We start from the raw sequence: 20,218 nt of genomic DNA on the forward strand, positions 1-20,218 counted from the left end.
CACACAGACACACACACACACACACACGCACGCACGCACGCACGCACGCACGCACGCACGCACGCACGCACGCGCGCGCACACACACACACACATTTCTTAATCATTCTCTATTCTTCCCTCTCTCCCTCTCTCTCTTTCCCTCTCCTCTCTGTCTTCTCCTCTCCCTCCTCTTCTCCCCTTCTACCTCTCCTTTTCCCTCCTCTTCTCCCCTCCCCTCTCTCCCCACACATGTACTCACACACGTAAAAGTAAAGGTCTCGAAAACCCAGCATTGATCAAAAGTAAATTCGACTCAGTCAATTGTTTCCTGATGTTTAAAGGGTCAAGGAATACCCTCCCCCCCTTTGCTTTCATGCAAGGCAACTTGTGAGATCTAACAACAACCTCTCTTCATGACCAACTGTCAAAGAAATAACAGAATTGCATTATCATTGTAACTTTGTGCTTGGAAGTGTGATCCTGAGCCTCACGGTGATTTTTCTTTTGTGGAAAAAATAAATTGGGGAGGTCAAAGCATATGGCTGCCTCCCTGTCATGACAGGCATGTGGGAACAAGGAGGTCACTCTGGAGCTGTTCTCTCCTTCCAAATTCACTGCGAGCACTTTTACCCATGGAGCTATCTCACTGGCCCACAGAATGACATTTTATTCAACTGACCTCTTGCATGATGGTGTTATTAGTAACATTGGAATGTCTTGTGATAGGTGTCCTGCTTCATGTGTGAAGGCATGCTCTGAGATGCTCTCAGTGGTGACATCAACTAGCCATGTATTGCTCAGAATGTATCTTTACTTTTAAGATGTGCACAACACCCTTTAAAAGCCCACCCATCCCAGTTTTGGAGTTAATGGGTAAACATGCGGTGGTGCAGCTAGAGACGGTAAAGCATTTGTTGAACACACTTAAGGCTCTAGATTTGACCTCTCAAGCCCTGGGGGTGGAGTGGTGTTAAAACCTTTCTGAGTGTGGAAGAAGGCATCTCTGCCTATCATTCATTCCCTCTCCCAGAACCTACTTATTCTCTGATCATTGCCAGATCATACTAGTGGGTGAATAGCAAGGATTCGAGTGTGGGGAATGTTATTTCGAAAAATGAAATATTCTTAAGTGCATGTACTTTCAGTCAGTGGCGGTAGGGATGAGCAAGGCAGGATGGAAAGGTCACAGTTTTGTTGTCATGGATACGACTTTCACTTTAAGTCCATAGTGGCTTCGGGGTCAAAGTAGAGTTTTTCTCTATGCCATCCTAGGTTCATATTCTTTCTTGAATGTAGCTTTGCTTGCAAGGAATCAGATTGGCGCCCTTTCCTGACTCAAGAGAAAGAGCACAGCTTATGCACACAGATGACCCCTCTCCAGTTAACACCACAGGACTCTCCATCTCTCTCGTTCCTCCCCAGGATAATCACACAGTGGAGGAGGATTTGCCTGGGTTTGTCCTGGACTTGGTAGAATCACCTACCAGGCATGAACTGTACCCATGAGGAGAAAGGAGTGGCATCTGGAGATGCGGGATTTCATCTGGGACACATTTTAGAAAGCTTTATCTTGCATGAAAAACTAGTTTGGGTTTCAGTGAAAAACCTTCAAAATATGAAGCCAGTGACTTCTTTTTTTTTTTTTTTTGGTTCTTTTTTTTTTTTTTTTTTTTCCGGAGCTGGGGACCGAACCCAGGGCCTTGCGCTTCCTAGGCAAGCGCTCTACCACTGAGCTAAATCCCCAACCCCAGCCAGTGACTTCTTACCCAAAGTATTGTCCCAGCTTCTGAGAAGCAATAACAGGATTTCGTTTGTTTGTTATATTTATTTATTCCTCTGGGGGAGGAGTTGTGTGAGGGAGGGCACACGAATTCCAAAGGCATATGTGGAATTGACTTTCTTTCTCCCCTAAGTGGTCCTGAGGATCAAGACCGTAGACTTGTCAGTGAATGCCTTTACCCACTGAACTGTCTTGTCCTATCTTGTCAACTCAAGTAAGAGAATTTTAAAATCTACGGGTCATATTAATCCACTTCTTGCCATAAATATGCTAGCTTTTTTTAAGGCTAAAGCTTACTAAAATATGAAAGATTTGGTAGTTTCTATGGATACTCATATACTTTAATTGTCTAAAGCAATGTTTTGTTTTGTTTTTTTAATGTGTGTTTCATATGTGTGGTGTCCTCTGTATCTATGGCAAATATTTGTTTGTGTGGGTGTGGTCACTTGTGTGTGGAGAATAAAGATCAACATTAAGTGTTACCCTAAATTGCTATTTTTCAATTCCACTGAATCCGGCTGTAACTCATCAGTTCAACAATGTTGTCTACAGAGTGAGCTCTGGGAAAGCACTGTCTTCATCCCTATCCCTAACACCAGGGTTTCAGACCTGTGCCACTGTGCCCAGCTTCCACATCAGTGCTGAGACCTGAACAGCAAACACGTTACCATAGCAACTGAGCCATCTCCCTAGCCCCTGTCTGTTTTTATTTCCATTATGTAGTCTAGGCTGCCCTATGAATCTTAGGCTGAGGGCAACCTCAAGACTCTTTTAGCTCTGACTCCACTTCCTGCTCATGGAAGTGTTTTTATGTGGACACAAATGTTGTTGAAATTTAGGTATTCTACCTGACGTTATCTTGCAAGTCTCTTTAACAGAGATGGCCTACATATTTTATAATCGTCACCAATGCATGTGCTTTAAAATTCCTCCTGGATACCTTAAAAATCATCTTTTGTAGAATTTGGTCTAGTACGATGAGCTAGTATTAATTCAAGTTGCTGAGACCCACTCCATTTTTGTATACTGTGACACTATAATTTATATCAGTATCAGTATATAGATTTTATTTTTATTTACTCTGGCTCCAGAGTGTATTTATCTTTTTGGAAAAACATTTTGCTGTGGAAAATTTAAACCCACACAAACATTGAACACTCACTAAGAGTGGGGCATAGTGAGCCAAGCACCTATAGGCAACGCGAATGTTTATATTCGTTACTTTGGTTTCATCGGGAGACCCCATTTTCCTCCTGAGTATGGATTGTTACAAAGCGTGTTCCAAATGCCTAGATTTTCACCCACAAATGATTTGCAGTTTGACTCTGAGCAATTACGATTCTAAAACACGTCATTGCAGTTTTGAAAACAGCAATATAACCGATTTTCAGGCAGCTTTCAAATTCTGGCTGTTCAGACATTTTTTAAGCAGATGGATCTTTTCACAGAAGATGCAAACCATGTTCATCCATTGCATTTCATTGGCATGTCTCTTGAGTCTTTTCACCTAGAATAGCTTTGTCTCATGTCTGGATTTTTTTCCCCATTAAGACCGAACACATGTTTTTTTGTTTCGGACCTTTCTCCCCACTATATGTTCCTGTGTTCTAGAATTAAGTGAATGCATTTTTTTGTGGAAAGGTTTTGCTACTGTCACTGTTTTGTTTTTGAGACATCTTACTTTGTAGACCAGGCTGACCTTGAACTTATGACCGTCTTGCCTTGGCCTTCCTTGTTGGGATTACAGGTATGTGCCACCGAAGAAGGTCTGTAGTGTTTTTACTAGGGCATTCTCTTCAGTAAGATTGTTTAGTGGGTAAAGCTGCTAGCCTTGAGAAAGTTATCCTCTGACCTCCACAAGCAGGCTGCAGATGTGCATCACCCCGACACGTCCTGTAAACACACAAGTAACAATAACAAAAAGTTCCATGTAATTTGTCATGAAAGACATAATTCTAATTTGAATAATCTTGAACTTGAATTTATTATACGTCTCACTCATTGGATGTATTTTTTCTCTTAACATATTGCTAAAGCTTAAAGCTTACCCACTGTTTAAGCACACATGTGAGCCTAATTGATGAAACTTAGATCATGATTCTTTAGGTAAAACTTGGGACTTTGCCAGTGGATGGGAACTTTGGTGACTCCCATTTTCTGAGGCTAAATCTGCTTTTTAACCTCCTCCCCCAACTACAAAGACTTATCACAGGAAACAGCAGCCAAATTCCTTGGATAGTCTAAAGAATGCTGTAAAGTTCCTGCAGACAAGCATTTTATTGATGAAACTAGCACAGAAACTTTAAAAAAAAATCCTATAATTGACCCTTTCACCTTTTGACTGTGTCTTCTGAGTTCTTAAGAATTCCCACCAATTTATAAAATAAAACAATCGAGGCTAAGTAGCCGATCTGAGAAACTAGCTCACTGGAAGTATGGTCATTTGCTCTTGGCTCTGATCACAGTTAAGACTCCTCACTGTGCCCTCTGCATTTTGTATGGCAGAGTTTAGACAGCAGTATTAGTGGTCCACTAGGGGGCACTGTAAGGAGCATAGCCTGGAGTTGGACACCTTTGTGGCAGACTGGAAGGAACTGGGATGACCTTTTCCTTTGTGTTCTGGTGTGCTCTCTCTCTGCATTCACTGTTCCCACCATCTCCATTACTTTCCACTCCTCTCACTTCTTGTAGAGTCAAGTGTAATCTGTCTTTCTTTCCTTAATGATCATCCTCCATTTAGACGGCTTTAGAAAATGTAGTTAAAAAAAAAAAAAAAGGTAAAAAGAAAAGCAAGAAACCAACCAAACCAACCATGGAGTAGGTACCCCGAGTCTCCACCTCAGTATTCTGATTCCTGGTAGCCCCAATCTTTCCTCTATGTCCTGCTTTTTATCTCCGCAACATTGGGCTGTTCCTAAAAACGCTTTAAGTCCAGCTTCTGGAACATTGTCTTTGCATGTTACAAAGGCCTTGTGTGATTTAGGCTTCTGTGGCTATGTGGAGAATGAGTTCTTGTACGTACTCATACGTGTATAAAGCTTACTGCTGTTTGTTGTAATAGCTACAGTCTTCTGGAGTAAGACAAGACCTTTGTGCAGTCATTACAAATCACTCTCCCCCTCCCCCAACACACACGCCAGGAACTGCTTTTCTTGGATCTTTGTGAGACACCGAAGCCTCTTCTTTGGAGATTGTGCATCTACACATGTGAGTCTAGTGGTTAATAATTCACCCCAACAGGTAGATCCTTGAACAAAGAACAGGGTGCAAAGGAAAAGGATTGGAATCCATTTGTTGGAGAAATAAGAACAATAAGAGTACTCCATCTACTAACACATATTTTCTCTATTCTCTGCCCTGGGATATAAAACTCATGGCGGGGGGTGGGGGGAGGAGGAGTTTGAAGGCATAGAGGTTAGAAAGCTAGAACTCAAGAGAAGCAGAGCCTGGTCCTGTGAAGATTGAGACTAAGGCGGTGGGAAGCTCCTGGCTTCTGCTATGTAGCAAGCAGCACTACCCGGGGAAATGGCCTGGGACTGTTTGCTGACTGGATGGGGGCAGTTGCAGATGGCTGGGATGGGGTGCGGGTGGGGGCATGGGGAGGTGAGGCTTGTTTGCAGAGATGGGGGAATCTGACAAGGGCTGAGGGTCAAGAACAATTATTTGTAAAGTCAAGTCGCAGGGCTTGTTTGCTGTAAGGGCACCCAGAAGAGCAGAGGTTTAGAGGCGAACAGGGGAAGTCAGAGTGCTTTTGCATTCTGAAAGGGACTGGGGAAAGAGAAGCAAGTGTTTGTTCCCGAGGCTTCAAATTAGTCTTCCCTTCCTCAGGTTTTTGACGTCACCAGGAGAAAGACATGGAGGTTTCTGTGTATCTATTGTTCTCCCCTATAAACTATAGGCATTGCGGTTAAAATAGATTTTTCAGCTTCTCTCCTCCGTCCTCTCAAAGGATCCCCTCAGGCCCAATCAACTTCGTGGGTTGCCACAGATATACCCCCACAGAATTCCTGTGAGGGATGGTGTTGCTTCCGAGGGACTGCTTGGCTGGCCCTGAATTCAATTACATGCCACCCGTACTCTGTAATCCTAACAGTGCCATATTGTAAACATCAGTGCTGAGAGTTAAGCCTGCCTGTGGACCACCAGCGTGCTGGAGAGCCCTAACTACCAGGCATCAACCACTATCTGCTACAAAACACACAGGAGAAGCATCCCACCCCCACCCCAGCTGCCCCAGCTCTAGGGCTCTGGCAGGACAAGGTACAGACTCAAGACATTCTATTATGGACATTTTGACGTATACATCCAGACTTTTAAAAGTTGGTTTTCCTGAAGTTGCTTCTGTTCCTAAAGTTGCATGGCGCGATTTCTACTTTTCTGTTGTTATTTAGTTGCAGTGTGTCTGGGACTAATTCCTGCGATCTCAGGGGATCCTCACAAGTGTCTACACACAGCAAGGTAAAAAGATGTGTCTCTGCTGTGTATGGTGGGAATCTTCCAAAGCCACTTATCTGGCGAAAGCCAGCTGGATGACTGCACCTTTCCACCAGATGTTCAGACTTGTTCTCTAATGCAACGCAGCAGGCACTTTGTTTGAAAGGGCGCTTGCCCATGGTGCACCTTCATTTGCTGGCAATGACAGCGTGCGAGGTCCTGGTGACGTCAGAGTCCTGTCTCCACTTTTGGGCAGTTAGGTTTTGAATGAGACGAGCTCTGTTGTCATCTGGTGTGAGTGGAGTAGAACTGAAGAATTGTTTTAAAAACCATTCAAACCACGCCGCAGAGAAACAGCTCTCTGAAGAAATGTTTAACAGCGTTCCTTTAAAAACGGCTTGTTGAAGTAGTTTTTCTCCTCCAGGGGAAAAAGTGCTGTGGTTTTCCTATAACATATTTCAAGAGACTCCATCCTGACTTACTGGCGTTTTTTTCCCTGATTGACAGTAAGATGAATGTGTGTTTTAGGCGGTAAAATAACAAGAGTACGGGAAGGATTAAATTTATGGATTGGAAAGTAAATGCAAACGTTTCAACACACATTAACTTCTTTCCTGTTTAGACTTCCCCATGTTGTCCTTTCTCTCAGATGGGCACCAGATGCATTCCCTGCTGCTCCCAGGCCTTCTGTGGCTATGTATAGAAGAGTGCTCGAATTCATTCATCACACCCTCCAGTTTTCCCAATAAGACAATGCAGGGATTGCATGGTTTCCCTAAGACCTCTTCTTCGTTCACATACAATGTTCTGGAAACCCAGAATAAACATAGCAGCGTCAACCATAAAGATGGCTGTGAAGCAGGAGTTACCTCAGCTCCTTTCTTCTGCATTTCCTACCTCTCTCCGTTCTTGTGCTTATGCTGCCTTGCCAAGGGGTCCTTGCAGCCATTCTCTTTCTCCCACTAGCCCAAACTAGGTACATATATGGAATTCACTCACTTGTCTTGAAGATATGTGTTTGCCGCATAGCTGAATACGTATGTATATTTACCTGAACTTCCGCAGAGCTGAACTTACCTCTTAGTCCTGCACACCCACTCAACACTAAAGGAAATCAGCTAGACGGGTGGTCTAATTCCACGAGCGAACATCAATAGCTGTAGAAACTCCTCTTCTTTCTTACTTCCAGAGCACTCTTCATCCAAGATGCAGTGCTATGAAAGGAAACCTAGAAATAGGAAGTGAGTAAGAACTACAGGCAAGTAAGTAGTAATGAACTTAGAATTGGAGAGTTGGGTGTAGGCAGGGCCAGTAGAGGCAGGGGTGGAGACCCAAGTGGGAATGAATGAAAAATTTCCCCTAGGAGCTGAGGACTTGACTGTAGGTAGAACGCATCAGAGACTACAGTTGAGTTTAGGGAAGGAAAAATGAATGAATTCCATATATGTATCTAATGATAAATCTTTGGAAGTGGTGAATCAGTTACTTTTTCATTGCTGTGACAATGTACTGTACAAGAATCCATCTAAAGGAAGGCTGTGTTTTGGCTTGCATTTGAGGGCATACAGTCCATCATGGGAAGAAAAGCATGCTCATAGGAATGAGAAACTGTTGGTCTCATTTGTCTGCAGTTAGGAAGCAGTGAACCAGAAGTGAGACTGAGATAGACACCGCAGAACCCTTCACACAGGGATCTACTTCCTCTATTACCTACAGTTTCTACAACCATCCCAAGCAGAGCCACCACTGGTGACCAAGTGTTCAAATACATGAGAATCTTATCACGTTAAAAAGCAAGGTGGTAGGAGAGACCATATTCTAATATCTCATGCCAAGTTGCTATGAAAAAAATTAAAATGCACAAAATCTAAATTGCTCTGAAATCACTAATAATATTACCACCCCAGGAAAAATCCGCAGTTACTTTGAATGTGATTTTCTTTTTCAGTCCATTGTTCCTACTGTGGGAGGAGGGTAAGCACAAAGGGACAAAAGATGCTGGTTTTTATGGGGGGCATCAGTGAAATAGCAAGAAGTAGCAGGTTTAGGACGTGGGTGAAGGACAGTGTTGACGGGGTTTGTTGATAAAGGCAGTGAAAGAGATGGCATGGCAGGGTCTCACCTGAGTGCCTGCAAGAAAACTACGAGCTGTGCATATTATATGCACAGGAGGAACCTGAGTTTATAGTCAATCTTTATAGATGTATATATGAAAATAGCTATTCTCTTTGAACGTTTTAACGTACTATTATATGAACGTATTTTATACTATAAAATATACTTTAAACGTAGCATTAAATGGTTTCACATTGTTCACTCCTGTGATGAACTGTAGCTTTTTTCACATATCATTGGGCATTCACGGTATTTTTTCCCTATATAATAACACTGAAACTCTTTAGGATCCATCTCTTCTTGTTTTCTCAGCCCTGACATATTTATGCCGAGAGAACTGGCCAAGACTTACTAAAATTTCAAAATGGCTAACAGGGGACAAAATGTGTTCAGAAATAGACCAAGGCTAAGTAGGGTTGTTGTACCTTCACTCCAACAAAGGAGTGGGACAGGAAACTCCTCCAGTGAGACTGATGTTGGAACTGGAAGAAACTGATGAGAGCATCATCTCTGGAGAATGGGACACTGGCCGCAGGCCATGAAAGATGTGCTCAACAGCACAACCCACTGAAAAACAAATTTTAGGCATAGCTTTGATGATGTGTGTGGATTTTTAAGCTGCTATTTGAAATACAGCATTTTAACATACATCCAAATGGAGTTTTGAAGGACAGTGGATCCAAGGCAGAATTCCAAGGGGGTGGGGAGAGATTGTACCTCTCATAAGCAGGGACATTTTTTCTGACTCTAGCCCTTGGGTAAGAAGCAGTTCGGTGCTGAGAGGCTTGAATTTCCCTGGGAAATTTGAGGCTACGCGGTGAAGTCTACCCTCTATGGTACGAGGATGTGTGTAATTGAAAAATAGTATGAGTTTTTAGCCTGGAGAACAATGGAAGTCAGCAGACGAATATAAGATGAAAATTCTCGACATAATCTTTTTCATCAAACATCAGTGTCTGAGGTCCCTGAGGGCTGGATGAAAGTCTTAGCCCTGCATGTGCTTACTGAAGTCAAATTGTGTTTTTCCTTTGTTAATAATAGAAAGATAGTTTCTTTTGTTCATAAGCCTTTTCGCTTCCAGTGCTAGTTTTAATTCAAGGAAATTTTTGTAGATTAAAATTTTAAGTTAATGTTTGACTCTCAGACCTAAAACCCAAAACTATATACTTATTTTTGAAAGAAAAAAAATTGCTTACAGAAGATAGAGTCCTATTTTGCCCCTTGAATGATGGGTTGGAATTTGGTAGGTAGACAGAAGACACAAGGTGTTTTTGTTAGAGAAGAGGACTCACTACCAAGGACAAGCACAACACATTTGGGGTACCAAGAAATTTGAAAAATAGAATAACTTAGGGCTTTTAAATATGCCACCTTGCCCATGAGGTAACAATCTTGGTTACACCTTTTGGTCCAGTGTCTCTTGTCTTTTTACCTCTTTCTGATGAGGGCAGGAGCTTCTTAAGAAATGAACTTCCCTCCAAAAGAACCACGGTTAGCTGTCCCTTTCTGGATCAGTGTGTAACATAAACTTTCTTCCTCTGTCAAAACATGAGTTCTGTTTCTTCAGGACTGTTTCTGAGCTGATGTTGATTCTAGTGGAAACATCTAAAGGAAAAGCCATTTAGTGGTTCCTTTAGGCGCTCACAAGATATTCAAGGAGACAGTGCTTCTCTAGGGGTAAAATTCGCACTCTTACATTACCAGCCTAATCCTGAGCTGTTATTTTATTAGGAATTTGTTTGCCTCAAATACCATGGTCAGCATCTTGAGTTAGTTTTCTTTTGTACCAAAAATATATCCCTGATCATAGATCCTTATCTTTCACCTTCTAGTCCACTTTCACGTGTGTTTAAGTGAAAACTTTCTCCTTTTTCCCTTTCCAGGGTCCAGCGATACCATGGCAGAAGCTAGCCATACACTGAAGCAGCTGGAATTACAAAATGGTAGCTTAGAGGAAGAATTTGTGGTACATTCCCTGGAGAACGAGCCCCAAAACATGATGGAGAGCCTAAGCCCGAGGAAGTATTCATCAAGTCTGAAGTTTAAAGCCAACGGGGATTATTCTGGTTCATATTTAACCCTTTCCCAACCTGTGTCTACCAAGAGAAGCCCTTCTCCGTTGGGCTCCAGCGTCAGGAGTAGTCCCTCCTTGGCCAAAATCCAGGGAGGCAAACAGTTCTGTGATGGAATTGATAAAAATATTTCCATGAAGCCTCCTATATCTTTCCTCAGCTCTACCGCCTCTCTTAGCGGCTATCCGATTGGGAAAGCAGATTTGGATCATTATACCGGTCGAGACAGTGAGAGGTCCTTCAGACTCTCAGAGAAACCTCCCTACTCCAGATACAGCTCTAGGAATAAATCACACGACAGCGTCTACTTTCTAGGGGGGGCAGAAGGACGAAAAGCCTCTGGCTCGCTCCTGACCATGTGGAACGGTAATTCCTTGAGTGGCACTGGCTCCGCACCCATCAGCAGGTCTGGGGCAGCGAGCATGCCTTCAAGCCCAAAGCAAGCCAGGAAAATGAACCTTCAGGACAACTTGCCGCTTCAGCCCAGGTTAAGTAGGCACAAAGAGCAAGCCTCTGAAAACGTCAGTGTGAGAACGAGGAAATACTCAGGCAGCAGTCTGAGTAATATGGGTGCCTACAGCCGATCGCTCCCCAGGTTGTATAAAGCCACAGACAACCAGATGTCGCCTCTCAGCCTGCCTCCAAGAAATTCCCTGGGCAATTCCAGACGAGGTCAGTTAGGAGAAAAGGATCTACCTCACAGCCTAGTGGATAATGACAATTACCTTAACTTTTCTTCTCTGAGCTCCGGGGCTTCACCCTATAAAACCTGTCTGTCAGATGGAAATCCTTACGTAAGCTCCGCTCTCAGTGTCCCTGCCAGCCCTCGAGTGGCTCGGAAGATGCTCCTGGCCTCCACCTCCTCTGATGACTTTGATAGGGCTTCATACTCAGGGACCAGCCCAAGTCACTCCTTCCTTTCTGGAGAGCCTGACCGAGTGCTTGTGGCTAGGAGGAACTTCTCTTGTGGATCAATGGAGCTTGATGACTCTGATCTGGAAAGCCTGAGACAGTCTTCAGAAACTCCGCAACCCATCCTCCGAGAACGGAAAAGTAGCATCAGCTCCATCTCAGGACGCGATGACCTGATGGATTATCACCGACGACAGAGGGAGGAGAGACTCCGGGAGCAGGAGATGGAGCGACTGGTAATCTAACTCTTCTTTTTTTTTTTTTTTCTTTTTTTCGGAGCTGGGGACCGAGCCCAGGGCCTTGCGCTTCCTAGGCAAGCGCTATACCACTGAGCTAAATCCCCAACCCTAATCTAACTCTTTTGACTTCACTCTTCCACTCTTCACAGGGCTGGCGACAGACAACAAGGGTGCATTCCATGTAGAGGAATGGAATTTCCACGCGAACCAGCCGCCGTTCCTTCCACCTCTTGCGCTCTGTCCCATGTAACTCTTTCTTGACTACAATTTTTTCAGACACCTTTGGGCATTTTGGAATTTCCAGAGCTCACCAGGGCCAGAGCCTTGTGTTTATTTAGTTGCTCTGCAGAGTTCTAGAAATCATTTTTCTTTCATGTGCTTAGGGATTACACCCAAGGGCTTGCAAAACCACTAGAAATCCTGGGAACAGCTAATGTCTAGTTGTGAATCTTGCTGGATTTCTTCTATCTCGTGAACAGGAGGGAATGATGGTGTTATTTATATCATTTTGTTCACTGGCATATACTTAAGACAGAAGTAGTTGGTGAGATAATAAGGCAAGAATTTGTCAGTATAGCAAGTCATCTAGAAAGTCAAGCGTTGCCTCCTCAGTCTCCGTGGTGCCCGGTTTTCCCCACACTGTTCACATAACGTCAAACTCCCATCGGCCATGCTTCTGACTTCATATCGCACCACCAAACTACAAACACAATCATACTGAGCTCACTCTATTTTCCCAGTTTGAAAAAGAGTTTCTGCTTAACGTGAAAAACTAATTGGAAGTAAAAGGACAATGATGGAGGAATAAATTTCTCAACAGCCCTGTTCATGAAGGGAAACGTTCAAGGGAAATTTTCCACTCCCTTTCAGTGTGTTTTTATTTTAGAATGAGTGCATGTCAGAGACGGTTTTGCTCCACCAGTGATTAATGACCTCCTTAATGAGAAAAGCTATAGGGTGGCAGAGCTGTTTTACAAAAGCATAAAGATTATCAGAGGTATTTTAATTGCCCCGAAAGAGTATGTTGGAATAAGATTTCTCAATCACATGGAAAAACTGATGAGTGCATACGATACAATAAAGTTTGTCTTACATGGACAGAAACCATCTACACTATGTAACATTTGTTTGACATTTCAGAAGAGTCACACGTCACTCAGAGTTTTGGTTAGTTTATCCCCTTCCTAACTAAGTGTAGTGGATGAAAACATGTATGTATAACCCTAGGTGATTAAACATTCATTATGTATACGGTCAGCAGTCCAGCATGGCATTCCCTTTGTTGTTATAAATTACCATTGTTTGTGATTATAAAAAAGCACTGTGTCTAGGCTTGATCCATTGACATAATTCAGAGGGCGATTCAGTTAGCAAACAGACATTTTCTATCTGGACACTAAACAGCCTTATACTGTGCTAAGCAACTATTACTAATGAAGTCAGATAATTATCTTTGATAATTTATTAGAAAATCTAGAAGAGCCTTTCCTGTGGTTCTCTCATTCTAGAGATCCTCCCCTAGTCTATACAATGGGTCTTATATCACAAGGATGGAAACCCAGTCAGGAACCTCATATGCTTTGAGTTTCATCTTTAGCAGATGGAAGGGTTGGTGGATTTCTCCATCTTCCAAATTCTCCAATTCTAAGACTCCTGTGTCTCAGTCAGGGTTTCTACTCCTGCACAAACATCATGACCAAGAAGCAAGTTTGGGAGGAAAGGGTTTATTCAGCTTACACTTCCACATTGCTGTTCATCACCAAAGGAAGTCAGGACTGGAACTGAAGCAGGTCAGGAAGCAGAAGCTGATGCAGAGGCCATGGAGGGATGTTACTTACTGGCTTGCTTCCCCTGGCTTGCTCAGCTTGCTTTCTTATAGAACCCAAGACTACCAGCCCAGGGACGGCACCACCCACAATGGGCTGGGCCCTCCCACCCTTGATCACTAATTAAGAAAATGCCTTACAGCTGGGTCTCGTGGAGGCATTTCCACAACTGAGGCTTCTTTCTCTGTGATAACTTCAGCTTGTGTCAAGTTGACACATAAAGCCAGCCAGTACAACTTGACAGTCCCAGGAGTGACTTTCCTTGTTGCTTGCAAGGCTGTGATGCTATGAACCATGAGCAGGATCAACTTCTTGGGAGGCCTTGATGATGATATTGCTAGGAATATTACTCGTAATATTTTTTTCCTTAATAATGGATCATCATATTGTATGAAATTAGGCTTATCTTATCACAAGTGATCGCACTGAATGATCTTTCTATTACTTTTATGAAATACCCAATGTAGACAACTTATAAAGAGGCAAGGTCACCAGGCTTGCAGCTTTGAATTCGGTTGCCACGTTGTTTCTGAGCAATGCATCATGGCAGGGAACATGTGATGGTGCAAAACTGCCCATCTTCTGGCCATGGTGTGATAGAAAGAGGAAGATACCAGGGTCCCATAATCCTCTATAAGGATACATACCCAACAACTAGATGTTCTCATACTACGTTTTAGTTCTGAATGTCCACCAGTCCCAGTAGCTTTACAGACATGGCCACTGGGATGCTTAAATTGATGCTATTTTATACTAAAGAGGAAAAAAAAGCCCATTCAAAAATGATAAAATTTTGTCTTTTTAAATATGAAAGATATATCCCCATTAACATTAAGCTTGAAAATTACTTTCATATGGCGTTAAATCTCTGCTCTGAAGACATTTACATACAGCACACTTATTATTGCTGTTTGTAAACATGAGCTGAAATTCTTCAAAAGTGGTCTCATTCTAGTGCAGACAACTGAATTTGAGTTTTATATCAATAGTGTGCCTGTCATTCTTTATATTTAAAAAAATCACTTTATGAGTAAATCATAAAAGTGTTTCAACTTTGGGCTGGAGAAATGGCTCGAGTGTAAGAGACCCTGTTCTGTAAAACATGAGAAAGTAAGTTCAAATCACTACACCTGTGTAAAAAGCTAGACGTATCTTCACATGAGGTAACCCCCCAACATTGGGAGAGAAGGACAAGTATTTGAGAACTCCCTGGCCACTCGACTGAAATGGTGAGCTTGCAGTTCAATGAAGAGATGTTATCTGAAGTCAAGGAGGCAGAAGCTCACTGAGGAAGATTCTCCACCTTCTTCTCTGACTTCCCATACACTCAATTGTGTACAGCTACTCATGTCGCGCACACCTATCCAGGTGCTTGCTTAAGATTGAAGACTAAAGCGTCAGATGTTGACTTTGTCATCTTGGAATTTGAGGAATGTTGTATTTATTTAAATGCTCTTTAATCTCTATAAACCGATCTGAAGAGAAGGCCCCTGGCCTCTAATATATACTGTTGTCCTTGAGAGACAGAAAAATGTTTCCCTTGTACACAGTACTTTTTTTTTCCTCAAGGACTTAGCATGAATTCTATTTCTTCAGCTATGGGCCTCAAGACCAAGAAACACAGCAATGCATCTCCTTTAAGGCCCAGTGTTCTTTTATTTGACACAAAAATATACATTCCTCATTGGATACAACCAAACTACAAATAACAACCACAAAGACTCACTCTGCTATATCTCAGTTGTCCAAGGCTGGACTCCATTGTTAGCAACAGGAAACCAATGACCACAGTAAAAAACCAGAAGTATGGCACTGCCACCACCAATGGGGACAGCTAGTAGCTGTGTGCACACTTAGCTGATCACCTATCAAATTTATTTAAAAATCAGAAACAAAAGCAATAATCCAGAACACTGCACTGAAGTGCAGTGAAGGCAATAACTTACTGACATTTTTAATTTATTCTGGAAGCCAAGGAAAAATGGCCTGGCCTGCCTGCTGGCGCATTGAGCTCTATGAGGCAATAAGGGTCCATTAACTCCCAGAGGGAGCCTTCTTGGACATTGTGGTTTCAGAAATCAAACACACTCTTCTATGAATGTAGAGTGGGTAAATACTAAAGAATTATTTAACCCACTTCTGTGGAAACCATGCATCAGGATTTGGGGGTCACAATAATAATAATAATAATAATAATAATAATAATAATAATAATGATAATATCTAGTATTTTTAAACTTAGCTGTTTTAAAATGTGTTAAGTTTTTGTTGAAAACTCAAGATAATTGAAGTTATTATTAAAAAGATAAAACCTCAGTTATAAACCTCCAAGGGCCTATTAGTGAAGTATAATCACTTGGAGTCTGTATTAAGTAGCCTCTAACTGCTGTGGTATTTGAGGGTTTGATTTTAGCATTTTTCTTTCACATATTTTTCTTTCATCTTTCTTATTCTTAGCTGCCAATTCATTTTTGGTCATTAAGAATGTCCTTTTGTATACCTCTATTCCCCTACTCTGCGATCTTTTAGAAACCAGGTATCAGGCTTTGATTAAGCTGTCTTCACTTACAAGCATGTGAGGTCTTGGGACGGCGCTGTTCTAACAATGTGTGTATGTGAGAGTGTGTTTGTGGAGCTTGAGGGAGACATTTAGACTGGTTAGGAGGCATTTCAATTTTCTCATTCTAAGCTGTGCTCCAAGGAGGGCTAGGATGCTGCCTGACTAATAGGCTATTCTACAAGCTAGAGAAATCACTGGAAAGTAAACCGGTTTCATCTACTTGGTACCTGCGTATTTTCCAGTAATCTAGATGTAGTGATCGTTCCCTATGGGCCAGGTATTTTAAATAAGAGAAGATCAAAAATTTAAACTTAACTCTGTCTCCAGTGCATTACTTGGCAACACTGCCAAAAGCATCTGCATTCTATTGTGGAGAACCAGTGGATTCCGCAAATTGCACTGTGGCCATGCAGTATTTTCCTTTGGGCTGATGGTAGTCATTTGCAAAGCCTTGGCAAACAGGATTGCTGTGGTTTAGAACTGCATAGGGCCACATTTGACGCTTGGTTCCTAAACACATTGTAATACAATGCCGGCTCTCATAAAGTACACCATGAAATCAGCTTTTCTTTTCTTTTTTTTTTCTTTATTGGTTATTTTATTTATGTTTCAAATGTTGTCCCCCTTCCCAGTTTCCCCTCTAAAAACCATCTATCCCATCCTCCCCCCCCCCCGCTTCTGTGAGGGTGCTCCCCCACCCTCCCACCCACTCCTGCCTCACCACCCTAGCATTCCCCTATGTTGGGGCATCGAGCCTCCATAGGACCAAGGGCCTTCCCTCCCATGGATGCCAGGTAAGGCCATCCTCTGCTACATATGCTGCTGCAGGCATGGACTCCTTGAGGCTAACGTTAGTTGTTTCAAAGCCACATATCAGTATTCTTATAGTAGTCATGTGACATGTCTGAATCAGCACTTCCTTGATATTTGGAAGGCATTTTATGATTATAGTGCCTCTTAAACCACTTTACAATGAAAGAATCTTAATTCATAAGTGGCTAGGACTGTGTTTGTCTTATTCACTACTGGAGATTGACTACACAGTCTGATAACTGGAGTCCTGGAGGCACCACATGTGTTGCATGTTTTTTGTTTTGGGGAGTTTCTTTGTGTGTGCGTGTGTGTGTGTGTGTGTGTGTGTGTGTGTGTGTGTGTGTGTGTGTGTGTTTGTAGAGAGTAAAGGTTTTTTCCTGTCCATTTGATATCCATTCAAGTTTTCCTCATTCTGTAGCTGTTGGTTGCACCCTTGGTTACTAGACAATGTGAGTTCTACTTCCCTTTCAATAGGAAGAAAAATGAAAAGAGTTACTTTTCCTTAATTTGGAAATCTTGTGGTATTCCATAATAGAATTCTTGGAGGAACAGTATTACACTGTGCGTGTGTGTGTGTTTATGACTGTGTTTGTGCGCGCACATGTCTGTCTGCCTGCCTACCTTCTATCATCTATCTATGTATAGCTGTATTATATAATTTTATACACACACATAAATGGATTTATCATATTGGCTTCCATGACTCATGGCTACATCGTTCTATCATGCTGCATTCTGCTGAGCCAGAGAAACTGGTAGCTTCTCAATTCAAGGAGCTAGAAGCCTCAGATCAAGGGAGACTAGTGATGATCTCCAGTTTGAGTCGGGGTGAGGGCCTGGAAGCTCTCCTGTAAAGTTGTTTGGTGTGAGCTCCTGTTGAAAGGCTGAAGAAGCTGGTATCTGCTATCTGTGAGTGATGACAACAGCCATAGATGTTCTCACTTAGGAAGAGCAGAGCTTCACGGACTGACTTCTTCCTCCTTCAGTTTTTTTGTCCCACTGGGGCCCCAAGCCTTTTGGAAGGTGCCACTAATATTCATAAGGGAAATTTGTCCTACATGCCAGACATCTATAGAAATACCTACAGAGACACAGAAGACCTGCTGCTAATCGAGATGAATCTCATTTCAGTCAGGTTGACAATCAGAACAAACCACTGAGTTATTTTCTTTGTCGTTGTTGCTTGTTGGTGTGTTTTGGTGTTTTTGTTTGTTTGTTTGTTTGATTAAGGATTGGTGCTTTCCAGAGCCTTATGAGAACTGAGGCTGCGGGTCCCAGCGAGTTCTGGAAATTTTGTTTATGTTGAAGAGGTTATAAGTCTGATTATGTTCAAAGTGAAATTACAGAGTAAATCAACATATATCAGAAACATTTCTATTTTATGTCATTCGTTTGCCTGTTTTCCAATCTCTGAATGCAGATCATGGTTGAACTATCGGAGAGTTCATGGTTAGTATTATTCAGTTTTGTCATTAAGACAAAGTTCTGTAAGGATCCAAAACTGGTGAGCACAGGGAGGCCAAAGAAAGACACTTCACCTGTAGAACGGCTGTGCACTTCTTTTTGTTCCTCTGTGTGTGTGTGTGTGTGTGTGTGTGTGTGTGTGTGTGTGTGTCCGTCCTTGTCGCTCCAGACCCTGCAAAACAACTTAAACATCTAAGACTTTGGTGCCAGATAGGGCAAATTAAATTTGGCAACATTTCTTGACTGGATAGGAAGGTATAGCATTCAATGCTGAGAGAATAGTAATTTTTGCTTAATTGTAGTATTAGCCTTTTTAAAATCTTCCAAGAGGGTTTTTTTTTTTTTTTATAAAAGCCAGCTTAAGTATGGAAGATGACTTTGTCCTTCCAGTCCTCCTGAAACAGTCTCCTTCCCGACATGGCCCTTCCGCTTGCTACATCCTGAATATACTTTTAGTATTTAAAAATGTACTGCTGGGAAGTGAGCCAGGAGTTGGGCTATGAAACAAACAAACTCCGTGGCTCAGGTTGATTTTAAAGATGACTGACTTTTTATTCTGAGTTAGGAAGTGATTTGCTCCTAAGGTTCAGACTGAGTGTTGAATTATTTCCAAAGAAACTTTTCTCAGCTTCTGCATTTGAAGTAGCCAGTGATTCTCCCCACCCCCACTTCTTTGTCTTCATCCACTTTCACAGACTGATAGACTCAGCTTAGAAATATAATGCAAAACATAAATAATAGCCAATAGGCTTTCTTGCATTAAGGAAGTGTTTTTAAAAAGTAGGTAAAATTAAGTACATGACATTGGACAGAATAGAATTAGGTTGACAGTTCTGTCTATATCCATATAAACTATGCTTCTAAGTAAACAGCCTTCCTCAGTCTCTAAATAAATAAATCTATACCCACTGAGTAATGTATAGAATATTATCCATCATCAGATCACCTCAGCTCACTGGATAACAAAGAGCTTTCTCTCTTCATCTTTCAAATAAACTGATGGCATATATGTAGGCATTTGTTAAATATTGAAGGAATCAGTCATTTAACAAGTTAAGACTACCAGTTACCCTCTGGGAACTGAAAGGAAAAAGAATCATCATGTCTTTGCCTTCTTCCTCTCCTGTTGAAGACAGATGGACAGGGAAGGAGTTCAGAGGGAAGGTTAGGAGCCAGCAGTAATTTAGTGATCACATGTGAGGGCATTGAGGAGCTAAAGACCATATAATCTGTAATACAACAGGATGTAAGGATGACCATTTAAAGCAGGCTCCTTTACAGTTGAGAGCAAACCCTAGGTTCTTATTACAGTGGCAGTACAAGCTATTGCCTCTTGATGGTGCCATGCATTTAGAAAACGCTTCTCAGAAGTTGAGTGCTGTGGATTCTGAACCATCAGAGCCTTTTCACTCTCAGGCTGCACGCTGAAGTACAGAAGGCTGCCTCGACTGACTAGAAAGAGCTCTGAATGCTATTCTGGAGGTCATCGAAAGAAATCCTACTCTTTCCAAATGATAAGTCAATTTATGAACACTTGCTTTTCAGTAAGAAGCAAAGCTCATGAAACGAATTCATGGACGATGTAAAAACTAGAAGAAAATTGAAAACATTATATTGATACCAAGAATACATGAGCACTTGAGAGGGACCTGCTGACTTTGCAGTGAGTGTGACCCCCCCCCATATTCATAAGTTACTTAGTATATCTAAATTGGAAGCCTTTTTAATGGGTCTGCATTTTTTAAAAACTATTCTATAAAAGAGTAGGTTTCAGTAACTTTGGGTTAATGTGATAATGTTTGTTACTATTTTCCTATTCTAGAAAGACTCATGGGAAGCTTTGTAATAGACAATGTTTTTAACATTTGAGATTAATATTTCAAGAAGGAAAAAAACCTACAAGTATCATCAGAGAAACACATTCATCACTTTATTTTTGGGAATTGTCCTTGTTTTGGACTGTGACCAAAAGCAACTTGGGGAGGAAAAGATTTATTTGGCTTACACTTCCACATCATACCC

The 20,218-nt window shown here is 41.9% G+C and overlaps 1 protein-coding gene across 16 annotated transcripts in view; it reads left to right on the top strand.

The window, feature by feature from the left end:
- Nucleotides 1-20,218, top strand: part of Phldb2 (pleckstrin homology-like domain, family B, member 2) — a 218,987-nt gene that overhangs the window by 129,001 nt on the left and 69,768 nt on the right. For all 16 annotated transcript variants that reach the window (XM_039088877.2, XM_039088879.2, XM_039088880.2 and 13 more), the window contains one exon: nucleotides 10,194-11,530. In XM_039088877.2, coding sequence (XP_038944805.1) covers nucleotides 10,194-11,530 — 1,337 coding nt within the window. The remainder of the gene's footprint in view (nucleotides 1-10,193; nucleotides 11,531-20,218) is intronic.

Source organism: Rattus norvegicus, chromosome 11, assembly GCF_036323735.1.
Source record: "Rattus norvegicus strain BN/NHsdMcwi chromosome 11, GRCr8, whole genome shotgun sequence".
NCBI lineage: Eukaryota > Metazoa > Chordata > Mammalia > Rodentia > Muridae > Rattus > Rattus norvegicus.